This window comes from Salmo salar, chromosome 21 (assembly GCF_965601325.2).
Source record: "Salmo salar chromosome 21, fSalSal1, whole genome shotgun sequence".
Classification (NCBI taxonomy): Eukaryota; Metazoa; Chordata; class Actinopteri; order Salmoniformes; family Salmonidae; genus Salmo; species Salmo salar.
The window spans coordinates 28,816,282-28,829,929 of NC_138311.1; the positions used below are offsets into that span (position 1 = coordinate 28,816,282).

At 41.5% G+C, this 13,648-nt stretch overlaps 1 protein-coding gene across 1 annotated transcript in view; it reads left to right on the plus strand.

Moving 5' to 3' along the window:
• The window catches only part of LOC106582127 (NALCN channel auxiliary factor 1), a 194,746-nt gene extending 184,572 nt beyond the window's left edge, over positions 1-10,174 (plus strand). The window contains exons 2-3 of the mRNA XM_014164884.3: positions 541-712; positions 2,043-10,174. Coding sequence (XP_014020359.1) covers positions 541-712; positions 2,043-2,359 — 489 coding nt within the window. The 3' untranslated portion in view covers positions 2,360-10,174. The remainder of the gene's footprint in view (positions 1-540; positions 713-2,042) is intronic.
• Positions 10,175-13,648: the final 3,474 nt, after the last annotated feature.

The following is a 13,648-nucleotide window of genomic DNA, read 5'->3' on the forward strand; positions in this document are numbered from 1 at the left end:
AAAATAAAGATAAACCCTGGAATGAGCAGGTGTGTCCGAACGTTTGGCTGGTACTGTATGTGTGGAATACATTTAAGACAATAGGAAGGTCTATGGAATATGTGAGAGACAATATGAACAGTAGAACTGAGGAATATGTGAGAGAGAATAGGAAGGCTTATAGAATACAAGAGAGGCCTGTGGCATACTGTACTTTACGTCTTAGAGAGAGGACCTCACCCACCAACACCCTTATTAATTGGAAGCTGGATACAAGGAAATCTGATCAATTCAAGTAAATCAATTGCAATAGAGGTCAAGGATGGTGTGTGTGTGTGTGCGTGAGCGTGCGTTTGTGTGTGCATCCATACATTATTGTGTGTGTGTGTGTGTGTGTGTGTGTGTGTGTGTGTGTGTGTGTGTGTGTGTGTGTGTGTGTGTGTGTGTGTGTGTGTGTCTGTGTGTGTGTGTGTACGCCATCAATGGCAACCCAATTTTAACCCATCAATATGCTCTCTCCCTCCACCTTCTCCATCCCATCCCTCTCCGACTCCCTACTAGACGGTATATAAGCCTTGGCTGTGCTCACAGTACTTCAAGACCACACAGATGCACTGCAGTAAGAGGATCCCGTGTGGCCAGTACTGTCTGGAGGTGCAGCAGAGGTGTCCCTTCATCCTTCCCGACAACGACGATCTCATCCACGGAGGGAGCCCCAGTTTTATATGCACAGGTACAGCCTGTTATACTGTATGATACACAGGTTATATGCACAGGGAAATAATATGAAGATATTGGAGAATACTCCCAGTTAAACATGGAGTACAACCACAGCACTGATCTGTTACAACTAGCACATAGAACTAAAATGCCAACATGTATTTGCTGTGGTGTGACATATGCCGTATAGCACAAATGATTGTGTCTAGAGGCTACTTAAGGTCTGCACTAGAATGATGGCTTCCACCTCAAAGCTATTGAATGCATCCCCAGCTGTCCATGAGAAGAGTGACAATGGTGTGAGTTTACTGTATGTCACCACCTGGCGGTCAGCAGCCAGCCAAAGTCAACAACACCACCAGACAGGAGTTTTCGCATGGCATAGACCACATGGAGAATGAGGGTTTTTTCTTTTGGGGCAGTTAGAGGTCAGCTCTAGTAATCCATGTTGATATATGTGTCAAAAAGAGAATAATGTCATGCCCTTTTCCTGCCTTCTGAAGCGTATGCATTTTGTTTTGTGCTGAGTTGGTGCAGTCCTTGATGCTGAATACATCCAATTTGTTTGCCTGTGTGTGTTTCTGTGTGCCCCTGTGTGTGTATGTATGTGTGTGTGTGTGTGTGTGTGTGTGTGTGTGTGTGTGTGTGTGTGTGTGTGTGTGTGTGTGTGTGTGTGTGTGTGTATGTGTGTGTGTGTGTGTGTGTGTGTTTGTGCGCGCCTGTGTGTGCCTCATGTGTGTGCACCCGTGAAAGTGTGGCCTGTCAGATCAGAGCTGCAACCGTTATTAAGTCTTTAATTACGTAGAGCCTCTCATCAGGCTTAAGCTCTTCGATGTCAAACAGTCCAGAGTGGGAGACGACTTAGCCCTCCTCACAAGTTCACCCACTCACATTAGTATGCAGACCGCTCACTGACACACAGAGACACTCACAGCCGGCATGGAGGGAGCAACCGTTGTTGTTGTACAGAAGACAATCCGTTGCCCAATCCAAAATTAACCTATAGCCTATACCACTAGACCCTTCTTGATTTGAGGTGATCGGATGCTTGTAAGTAATGTTGGAAACAAGATGTTGGAGTGATTAGGATATTTTTTACATCCATATTATATTTTATATTGAGAAGGAGTGTCAAAACAACAACAAAAATGTATTTTTACTGCTCAAATTACGTTGGTAACCAGTTTATAATAGCAATGGCCAATTTACCACTGCTAAAGGCTATGTCCAGGCACTCCATGATACATTGTGCATAAGAACAGCCTTTAGCCTTGGTATATTGGCCATATACCACACCACCTCGGGCTTTATTGTTCATGTAAATATGTGTCCCTCATCTGCAGGGCTGTTGGAGGAGTACCATGAGGGCGTGGATGCAGATGCGGAGTGCTGTGATGTTCGGTGGGACTTCCAGACAGAAGCGGACAACAACCATTCCCGGGGGACCCTCAAAAGAACTCACCCATCCTGTCACCACCGTACCTCTCTCAGTTCCTCGGCCGTGTGCAGAGTGTGCAACAGCCGGCTCAAACTCTGCCTGCTAGTCCTTGTCCTTCTGCACACTGTCGCCTCCCTAACCGCATCCCACAATGCAACGGGACTGGTCCTCCCTGCCTCACTCGCCCCTCTGGAGGAGAGCTCCCCCGCCAACGAGGAGTGAAGGGTATGGCCGATGATATAGGTTGTCACGGCAATATGAAACATCTCCGCCTCAGTCGGGAATGCTATGTGCTGTTGGCTAGACGTCTGCAGCCGCTGTGCTTTCTGGGTAATTGAGTCTTTGCAGAGGTGTTGGACTACTTATAGATGGAAGACATGCAAATCAATCAAAACAAACAGACTTACAAACAAAGAGATGAAAACATGACAGTGTCGGGAACGTGGGACAATGCAGCAGCCTTTGTTGAGTAGGAAGGCCTCCTCACTGCTGAGTTTCTCTCACTGCGCTTTTTTACACTGTTTCCCTGTTCTGGCTTTCTGTTGCACTGGCTGACTACGGGATAACACTCACTGTCCTTTTAGAATGTCCATCCTTTATGTTGTTCCTTTATGGGTCTCTTGTGCAGGAAGGAAATGTCTCATCGATATAGGATAGATAACATCAAAAAGCAAAGTTGTGAGTGTGTGCATACTTGTGTGTGTGTGATTGTCTGTGGGTGTCTACTCTGAAGTCTCCACTTATTTGGGTTCCCATTCCTAAAGCGGCTTTAGATGTAGGAAAGGACACTAAAATGTTAGATTAGTAGTTTGTTCTCATGGTTCCGTGTGGCTAAATTGGTAGAGAATGGTGCTTACACCGCCATGGTTGTGGGTTTGATTCCCACGGGGGACCAGTATGAAAATGTATGCACTTACTACTGTAAATTGCTTTGGATAAGAGCATCTGCTAAAATGTAAACAAATTATCCTTGGTAAAATTAATGTACACCCAGACTACACTACTGGCCAGTGATACATTGGTAATGCTTCTCAATATAGAAGACAACCCCTTGATATAGAAGTATCCCACTAGCCTTTCTCTGTCCCTACCACATGCTCTGTGTCTTCTCAGCCCAGCACTCCACACATAGAAGGTCTACTGTTTGTCTAATCAAAATGTCTTAACTTTATTCTGTACTTGCATGTGGAGGCTCTCTTAATGATGTGAAATTCACAGCCTTGTTGGTTTGCTTTACATAGCCTTAGCCCCCTCTGTGGTAGAGAACACTACTGCACCCCCAAAAGACCACCAGTAAGGTAGCATGTCCTCTGCTTTCTTCAACTAATGTTACTTATCTCACATTATGTAAAGGGCTTATTTCTATATACAAACACAGACAAAAATGTGCTTGAGGTATGGCTTCAGGTATCTCAGTTCACACTGCATGCTTAGAGGTATACCTTCAAAGGTAAGCATTTGCTTAAGAGGTGTTTAATGTGTTGCTATAGAGAGCGGGCAGGTGTAGGACCCAGTATGTAGTATGTTTGAGGAGAAACGTTGGGCGGCACAGTAAGGCTGAGAAGCTCAATGGCATTATGCTAACATTATTGTTAGCATTATGGTTAGTGTGAGCAGGAAGAAAAGGCAATATTTAAGGGCTGTTTTAATCATTTCTTGTCCCTTTGTTTTCTAGCTGATTAACTGAACTGATAGATAGTGGTGTCAGGTTTTTTAGGCCTAACAAATGTATGCTGAATGCAGAATTATCCACTTTCATGTCTGTTGAATATATATGTTAGCTGCATATTGCTAGGTCCGGCTTGTCAGATTCTACTAGTCAACTACAGGTCCCACAAATTGAGAAACAAATAGAAACCTGGTTCTCTGCTCATTCATTGTTGCATTCTCCATTGTGAGATCTGTCTGTTTACTTGTTGTCTCACTCATAGTCATGCTGCATTCACGACCCTCGGAGTGTTGGGAAATGCAACCTGTAGACTCAGAGCAATGGACTTGTGTGCATTCACATGCTTTGAACTCCTTGAGAACACCAACAGGCTAACGTCAAACTAGCAACTTGAACCCTAAACATACTATCATGCTCAAAAACAAATTATAGTGTTCAAAAACCGTACAAATTGATTGTTTTTGATAAATAATGTTTTGTTGTTGCATTTAACTGCTGAAAAGTATTTTCCTTAGGTGATGTCAGAGTTCAGCATGTCAGAGAATTTGGGGTCCAGAGATGATACCTGAGTTGCAAGGTTGTAATTAGGACTTGGAAGTTTAGATTACCCCGATAGGTTGTGAATGTAGGATCTGTTCATTTGACGCCATCATCCCATCCTCTCTAGTTCCATCACCCCATCATTCCTGTTTCCTCTCTAGTTCCATCACCCCATCATTCCTGTTTCCTCTCTAGTTCCAGCACCCCATCCTTCCTGTTTCCTCTCTAGTTCCATCACCCCATCCTTCCTGTTTCCTCTCTAGTCCCATCACCCCATCCTTCCTGTTTCCTCTCTAGTTCCATTACCCCATCATTCCTGTTTCCTCTCTGGTTCCATCACCCCATCATTGCCGTTTCCTCTCTGGTTCCATTACCCCGTCATTGCCGTTTCCTCTCTGGTTCCATTACCCCGTCATTGCCGTTTCCTCTCTGGTTCCATCACCCCGTCATTGCCGTTTTCTCTCTAGTTCCATCACCCCGTCATTGCCGTTTCCTCTCTGGTTCCATCACCCCATCATTTCTGTTTCCTCTCTGGTTCCATGGCCTGTAATTCCATAGGCCAACAGTAGATGGGGCTCTCGAATAGGTTTATTTCAAGCATGTAATATAAATGATGAATTAAGGGTAGAATGTCAAAGGAAATCCTAGCAATATAGTACCACTGGAAGATGGGGTCAAAGATAATCAAAGCAGATGCGTAAGGATACAGGAGGCTGAGGTCTTCGGAACCTAGTGATGGTTGGAGGTGTGTGTGTGTGTGTGTGTGTGTGTGTGTGTGTGTGTGTGTGTGTGTGTGTGTGTGTGTGTGTGTGTGTGTGTGTGTGTGTGTGTGTGTGTGTGTGTGTGTGTATGTGTTCGAGGGGCTTCTGGTGGCTCACTAATTAGTCAGGTTCAGCACAGAGACAGTCTTCTCTGGAGACCTCATTAGCATGGCTGTGCCTAGGGGCCTGCAGGTGTGGCGGAAATGTCCTGTTTTTAGAGCCCTCAGGAGACACAACATTAACTAGCCCCATTAATCACTTCTTCTTCTTCATCAGCACCTAACACCTATTGTACGTCAGCACACAGCATACATACAACTTCATCAGCATTACACCTCTATCAGCCTCTCATCTAGACCTTCATCAGCATTACACCTCTATCAGCCTCTCATCTAGACCTTCATCAGCATTACACCTCTATCAGCCTCTCATCTAGACCTTCATCAGCATTACACCTCTATCAGCCTCTCATCTAGACCTTCATCAGCATTACACCTCTATCAGCCTCTCATCTAGACCTTCATCAGCATTACACCTCTATCAACCTCTCATCTAGACCTTCATCAGCATTACACCTCTATCAGCCTCTCATCTAGACCTTCATCAGCATTACACCTCTATCAGCCTCTCATCTAGACCTTCATCAGCATTACACCTCTATCAGCCTCTCATCTAGACCTTCATCAGCATTACACCTCTATCAGCCTCTCATCTAGACCTTCATCAGCATTACACCTACAATAGATCTGAACGTCATCTTCTAGTAAACAGACTCATTCTGTCCATCTGAGAGATGAGTGAAAAAGAGGTTGACAGTATACATAATATAGCTTTACATCAACACACTAAGTCATGCGCATGTAAAAGTCCCTTTTACATGCAGTAATGCATCATGTACTCCCAATGGCTGTCCTGGCTGATGACTACAGTATGTGTTCTCCATGCCATCTCTCACTGACAATCCTGTGCCATAGACTCACCATAGGCATTACTGTACACAAGCTTTCTCCAAATAAAGATAGACTTTATGAAATTCCATGAATATACGTTTTCCTAATTTCGATATGGTCAATGCTGTGATTTGCTAGGCTTGATTCCATATTATGCTAATGTGGTTTAAGGCCCTATCAATTCAATCTAGATCACAATGACCTTGATGTTGTACTGTATGTACTATAGACCTCCAAATGAGTACAATGACCCAATCTAAAGACATCACATTTATAGTGTTGTGTTCATTACACATAATTATGTGTTCTTATCCTGTCCCACTCTCCCGCTTGTGCAGCTGCCTGATATACAGTTGAAGTTGGAAGTTTAGATACACTTAAGTTGAAGTCATTAAAACTCATTTTCAACCACTCCACACATGTCTTGTTAACAAACTATAGTTATGGCAAGTCGGTTAGGACATCTACTTTTTATCAGCCTCTCATCTAGACCTTCATCAGCATTACACCTCTATCAACCTCTCATCTAGACCTTCATCAGCATTACACCTCTATCAGCCTCTCATCTAGACCTTCATCAGCATTACACCTCTATCAGCCTCTCATCTAGACCTTCATCAGCATTACACCTCTATCAGCCTCTCATCTAGACCTTCATCAGCATTACACCTCTATCAGCCTCTCATCTAGACCTTCATCAGCATTACACCTACAATAGATCTGAACGTCATCTTCTAGTAAACAGACTCATTCTGTCCATCTGAGAGATGAGTGAAAAAGAGGTTGACAGAGATTCAGTGGGAAGGTAGGGATATGGAGAAAAAATATTAATGTAGGATGAAATGAGAAAGAGAGGGAGAGGGAGTCACAGAGTGAGAGAGGGGAGAGAATGGATGGTTGACAAATCCAAATGAACAAAAGGGACCCTAGGCCAAACCCTAAATCAGCGACTATGTGATGTTACAGTATGCAAGAGAATTCCACACATGGCCAGAATAAAGCCATGGCCCTTTTGGAGAGCTCTAAATAGTATGTCCTGAGAGAAAAGAGATATTATCACCAAATATAAGACTATTCTCAGCAGCTACAATACCATTTAGTAAAAGTGCCCTAAAAAGGCTTATGTTAGCATGTTAGCTTCAGTGCTAACCTACTGCATCAAGACAATCCTTATACTGTATCTCCTGACTCTCACTCTTATGTGTGACCCATACCTTGTAGGAGTCTAACACGTTAGTAGGCTACTCCACCAAAATGAGGCCCACGAATATTCTAGGAAAATTGCATCTTGTCTTGCTCTTGATTTTTCCATGTTCCATATCTGATATAAGGTTGAGATCCAATGACCTTATGGACCTTGTTGTGATCTGACCCTGAACCAGTATACATAATATAGCTTTACATCAACACACTAAGTCATGCGCATGTAAAAGTCCCTTTTACATGCAGTAATGCATCATGTACTCCCAATGGCTGTCCTGGCTGATGACTACAGTATGTGTTCTCCATGCCATCTCTCACTGACAATCCTGTGCCATAGACTCACCATAGGCATTACTGTACACAAGCTTTCTCCAAATAAAGATAGACTTTATGAAATTCCATGAATATACGTTTTCCTAATTTCGATATGGTCAATGCTGTGATTTGCTAGGCTTGATTCCATATTATGCTAATGTGGTTTAAGGCCCTATCAATTCAATCTAGATCACAATGACCTTGATGTTGTACTGTATGTACTATAGACCTCCAAATGAGTACAATGACCCAATCTAAAGACATCACATTTATAGTGTTGTGTTCATTACACATAATTATGTGTTCTTATCCTGTCCCACTCTCCCGCTTGTGCAGCTGCCTGATATACAGTTGAAGTTGGAAGTTTAGATACACTTAAGTTGAAGTCATTAAAACTCATTTTCAACCACTCCACACGTCTTGTTAACAAACTATAGTTATGGCAAGTCGGTTAGGACATCTACTTTTTGCATGACACAAGTCATTTTTCCAACAATTTTTTACAGACAGATTATTTCACTTATAACTCACTGTATGACAATTCCAGTGGGTCAGAAGTTTACATACACTAAGTTGACTGTGCCTTTAAACAGCTTGGAAAATTCCAGAAAATTATGTCATGGCTTTAGAAGCTTCTGATAGGCTAATTGACATAATTTGAGTCAATTGGAGGTGTACCTGTGGATGTATTTCAAGGCCTACCTTCAAACGCAGTGCCTCTTTGCTTGACATCATGGGAAAAAAGAAATCATCCAAGACCTCAAAATTATTTTTTTTAGACCTCAACAAGTCTGGTTCATTCTTGGGAGCAATTTCCAAATGCCTGAATGTACCACGTTCATCTGTACAAACAATAGTACGCAAGTATAAACACCATGGGACCACGCAGCCGTCATACCGCTCAGGAATGAGAAGCGTTCTGTCTCCTAGAGATGAATGTACTTTGGTGCGAAAAGTGCAAATCAATCCCAGAACAACAGCAAAGGACTTTGTGAAGATGCTGGAGGAAACAGGTACAAAAGTATCTATATCCACAGTCAAACGAGTCCTATATCGACATAACCTGAAAGGCCGCTCAGCAAGGAAGAAGCCACTGCTCCAAAACCGGCATAAAAAAGCCAGACTACGGTTTGCAACTGCACATGGGGACAAAGATCGTACTTTTTGGAGAAATGTCCTCTGGTCTGATGAAACAAAAATAGAACTGTTTGGCCATAATGACCATCGTTATGTTTGGAGGAAAAATGGGAGGCTTGCAAGCCAAATAACACCATCCCAACCATGAAGCATGGGGGTGGCAGCATCATGTTGTGGGGGTGCTTTGCTGCAGGAGGGACTGGTGCACTTCACAAAATAGATGGCATCATGAGGCAGGAAAATGACGTGGATATATTGAAGCAACATCTCAAGACATCAGTCAGGAAGTTAAAGCTTGGTCGCAAATGGGTCTTCCAAATGGACAATGACCCCAAGCATACTTCCAAAGTTGTGGCAAAATGGCTTAAGGACAACAAAGTCAAGGTATTGGAGTGGCCATCACATAGCCCTGACCTCAATCCAATAGAACATTTGTGGGCAGAACTGAAAACATGTGTGCTAGCAAGGAGGCCTACAAACCTGACCCCGTTACACCAGCTCTGTCAGGAGGAATGTGCCAAAATTCATCCAACTTATTGTGGGAAGCTTGTGGAAGGCTACCCAAAACGTTTGACCCAAGTTAAACAATTTAAAGGCAATGCTACCAAATACTAATTGAGTGTATGTAAACGTCTGACCCACTGGGAATGTGATGAAATAAATAAAAGCTGAAATAAATCATTCTCTCTACTATTATTCTGACATTTCACATTCTTAAAATTAAGTGGTGATCCTAACTGACCCAAGACAGGGAATTGTTACTAGGATTAAATGTTAGGAATTGTGAAAAACTGAGTTTAAATGTATTTGGCTAAGGTGTATGTAAACTTCCGACTTCAACTGTAAATGTCTCTCTTTCTTTTTCTTTCTCTCCCTCTCTCTTTTTAGCCATGTTCTTGTTCTGTCCTGTGGATCTATGCAGAAGCCCATTCCTTTCTTTGGTTGTAAATATGTTCCCTTGAATGCTGAATGAAGTATCAATTATGTCTTTGCTTCCAGGTTATCTTGCGTTTTGAGTTGATGTCTTATTTCTTTACACATTTTATTTTTTCCCCCTTGAGCGTTTGAAATCATTGGTTGCGTTTTTGTTGAATTAGGAATAGAATGTGGTGGGGCTTAACCAATATAATTGTCCTCAGATTCACACCCTTATTGAGAGAGGTTATGGGACTGTGTGTGTGTGTGTGAGAGAGAGAGAAAGCTATATGATTATAAAAAAGGTTCAAAGGCATGTAGAAGTATCATTACAGTTATGGTTATTATGATTACTATTATACTACCGGTATATTGTAATATTATAGATGCTTTAGTTCAGTAACTTCTTTAATTTTTTTACAAGCGACTTTGATGAAATGATTTATAAAACAATCTCACAAGTCATGATCTTTTGGAAAAGTATCAAATCTACTGCTACAATGATGAAATTGTCTTCTGATTAAAATAAATGCAGACATATAATATGTTCCTCTGTGGTGGTTTCAGTGTGTTCTAGTACTGTTCTAGAAACACACTACACATGTAGCGCAATGCACAATGACGTATTTTGGAACAAGGCAGATGGTACGTCTGTATGAGGTAGCGGAATGGTTTTAGGAAATAACCCCTGTCTTTTTCTTTGATAATGCAGGGCCATTTTCTTACATTTGAGCGCATGCAGTGCACTCCTGTATTCACTAGATGGTAGTATAGACCTAGTAAATGGTGTAGAGAGAGCCTTGATTATAACGGGTTCACATCCAGGCCTCGACACACAACAGCCAATGAAAGACCTCTGTGGTGATGTTTGAGGGTGACAACAGTTGTCCTGTCCTGTCATGATATGATAACAACACAGACACAAATGATCCCTCTGCCTCTTGCTTCCATTCCCTCCAGCCCTTCTTAGTTTAGTCTGACTTGACTCCAGCGCCACCATTACAGAGAGCAGATACAAGCTGGGTCATAACATACTGATCCTGATAATCCTGCTGGACCATACCATGGCCTGGCTTGTAACCTGTTAGGGTTGGACAATAAAAGGGTGTTGGACAATACGTCTTCTACCACCCAAAAGTCTGATTAATCGGTTTAGTCAAATGCCAAATCCGAGAGCTTTTACTGTAAGACATTCCCTCAAATGCATTCCAGCCATCCTGAAAGTTTACAATGTGACGTTCAAAGAAATTCTTCAACACTCGTTTTGGGGAGTTTTTTCCCTGATGTGAAATCGGAACACTATGTTGCGTCACAACCTCCTCACCCCTGACGGAATAAACCGGTGACGTTTCCACCTGTCGACTGGCTTCCGGTATGTAGGCCTCTGGGGTGTAGGCTAACTGTTGGACATTTTTGAGCTCAGATATTCTATAGCGAGCTGAGATATGCAATCAAAGCCAATCATCCATTCTGAAAACCCTGAGCAGGACCTGGTGGCGCCAGATGGGTCAGAGCCCACACACGCTTGGATTATTCATATTTCATGACTCTAGATGTACTGTACAGTACTGGACATACATTTATTCAGCTGTTTATTAACCAGAATCCTCTGTGTGTGTCATGAACTGAGTCAATAATTCTTACTCATATGAAACTTTAGAAAAGGGGTGAATTTCTCTTTTCTTTCACATTTTTGTAACTACACAGTGAATTGCCCAGTGTTACCTAGTGTTGAATTTTAATTGTAACATTTCTAGTGTTGATTCTGGTGTCATATTAACTCTGTAAGTGTTACATTCATACTCATTTGTGTAAAATAACCTCAGTGTTGGTGTTAATAACCAGTGTTGAGTGTGAGAGTGTGATTGTGTCAGTTTTACTCTGTGGAGAGTAAAACGTTCCCATCAAAACCAAAACAATCATTATCATATTTCCCAGCATGCTCTATTACAGCAAAACATTTTGGGGATTGTTTTTAAAATCTGTGTGTTTGCATTTACTTTGATTGATTGATTGTCTTATGTTACACAAAGATAAATAGCATACATCTTTCTACACTATTAAAGTTCGTTAGTTACATTTATTGCACCGTTACTGGAATCGTTGTTCCATTAAAAATGGTTTAAGTTGTCACCTTCATCAGAGATTCTGGCGATTATTGTGAGTGCAGGTACTAATAACTGGATTCCAATAGAAATTACACATCATTTTGAAAGCCAGCATAGTGCGACTTGCTAGCCTGATGTGGCCTGTAAATCAGGTGGTTCCTAACACCACTATGTTGGGGTAGAACTTGGCCATCAAAGTAAGGCTTTAAAATACATGTATTATATAGTCATAAACAGTTCAATTTTGATGATACAATTTACCTAGAGTTGGAACTCACTTGAAGTGCACAGGACTGAAAATGAGCAAATTCAACAACCAAGTCTCTGTCATTAACAACATAGTCATGGGTGGTAACTCTACAATTCACTTGAAAAAGCAAGGCACACTGGGAAATTATACTGGATGCATGGGTTACTGGGGGCGTGGCTTTGATTTCGTTATCTTTGGCCACCCATGATCGGAAGTTGTACCAGTTGAAGTGGTCTATGGTTATGTTTATTAAAGCCTGAACATAACAGTTATGAAGTTGTTGAAAATTATTATATAAGAGCATGTAGTAATAAAGTTTTTTTGAAAAGTGTTGTAACATCTAAAACTGAACAATGAATGACATTGTAAAGTGATACAGATCTCTTGGTGTAATGGTTAAAGCTACTATGTGAGGTGTAGTGATAGGAAACTGAGAATTTCTGAAGGCTTTGGCGCTTTAACCAAATTGTGCCGGAAAATTGTTCATTTCTCAAAGCTTCATTATGTGTTCACAATGCACATTAGTGACATCTGCTGGTCAGCAATAAATGTGTGATTACCAGATAGATGGTTTTAATAAAAATCAAAACTCTGTTTTGTAACGGTAAACGGTTGGCTTTAGTAGCCTATAATCAGTTGGAATATCAACCAGGTTTATATCTTACATCATGCTTCCCTTTATTGCCTTCCAGTTTACTATTTTTCAAAAACTCGAACTATGGCATTATTTAGCATGCTTAAAACCTTTCTGGGCTAGGGGGCCGTATTTTCACGGCCGGATGAAAAACATACCCAATTTAAACAGGTTACTACTCTGGCCCTTAAACTAGAATATGCATATTATTAGTAGATGTGCATAGAAAACACTCTGAAGTTTCTAAAACTGTTTGAATGGTGTCTGTGAGTATAACAGAACCTATATGGCAGGCAAAAACCTGAGAGAAATACAACCAGGAAATGAAAATCTGGTGCCAGTAGTTTTTTCAAGTCATTGCCAATCGAACACACAGTGAGTTAGGGTTCATTTTGCACTTCCTAAGGCTTCCACTAGATGTCAACAGTATTTAGAAAGTTGTTTGAGGCATCTATGATGAACAGAGACCGAACAAGAAGGCTAGGAAGTTGGTGACCCAGGGAAGGACATCAGTTCATTGGCGCGCATTCACGTGAGGAGGTAGCTGTGTTCCAAAACGTTTTTCAAGACAATGGAATAGTCCGGTTGGAATATTACTGAAGTTTCACGTTAAAATGGCCCTAAAGGTTGATGCTATACAACGTTTGACATGTTTGAACGAACGTAAATAGATTTTATTTTTTTACTTTTCGTCGTGACATTTTCCTCGCACGTCCTACATTTTGAGTAGCTTACTGAACGTGCTAACAACATGGAGTTATTTGGACATAAATTATGAACTTTATCGAACAAAACAACATTTATTGTGGACCTGGGATTCCTGGAAGTGCCTTCTGATGAAGATTATTAAAGGTAAGTGAATATTTCTAATGCTATTTATGCATTTAGATGACTCCAAAATGGCGGGTATCTGTATTGCCTAGTGTATTTTTCTGAGCGCAGTACTCAGATTATTGCAAAGTGTGCTTTCCCAGTAAAGTTATTTTGAAATCTGTCAATGCGGTTGCATTCAGGAGATGTTAATCTATA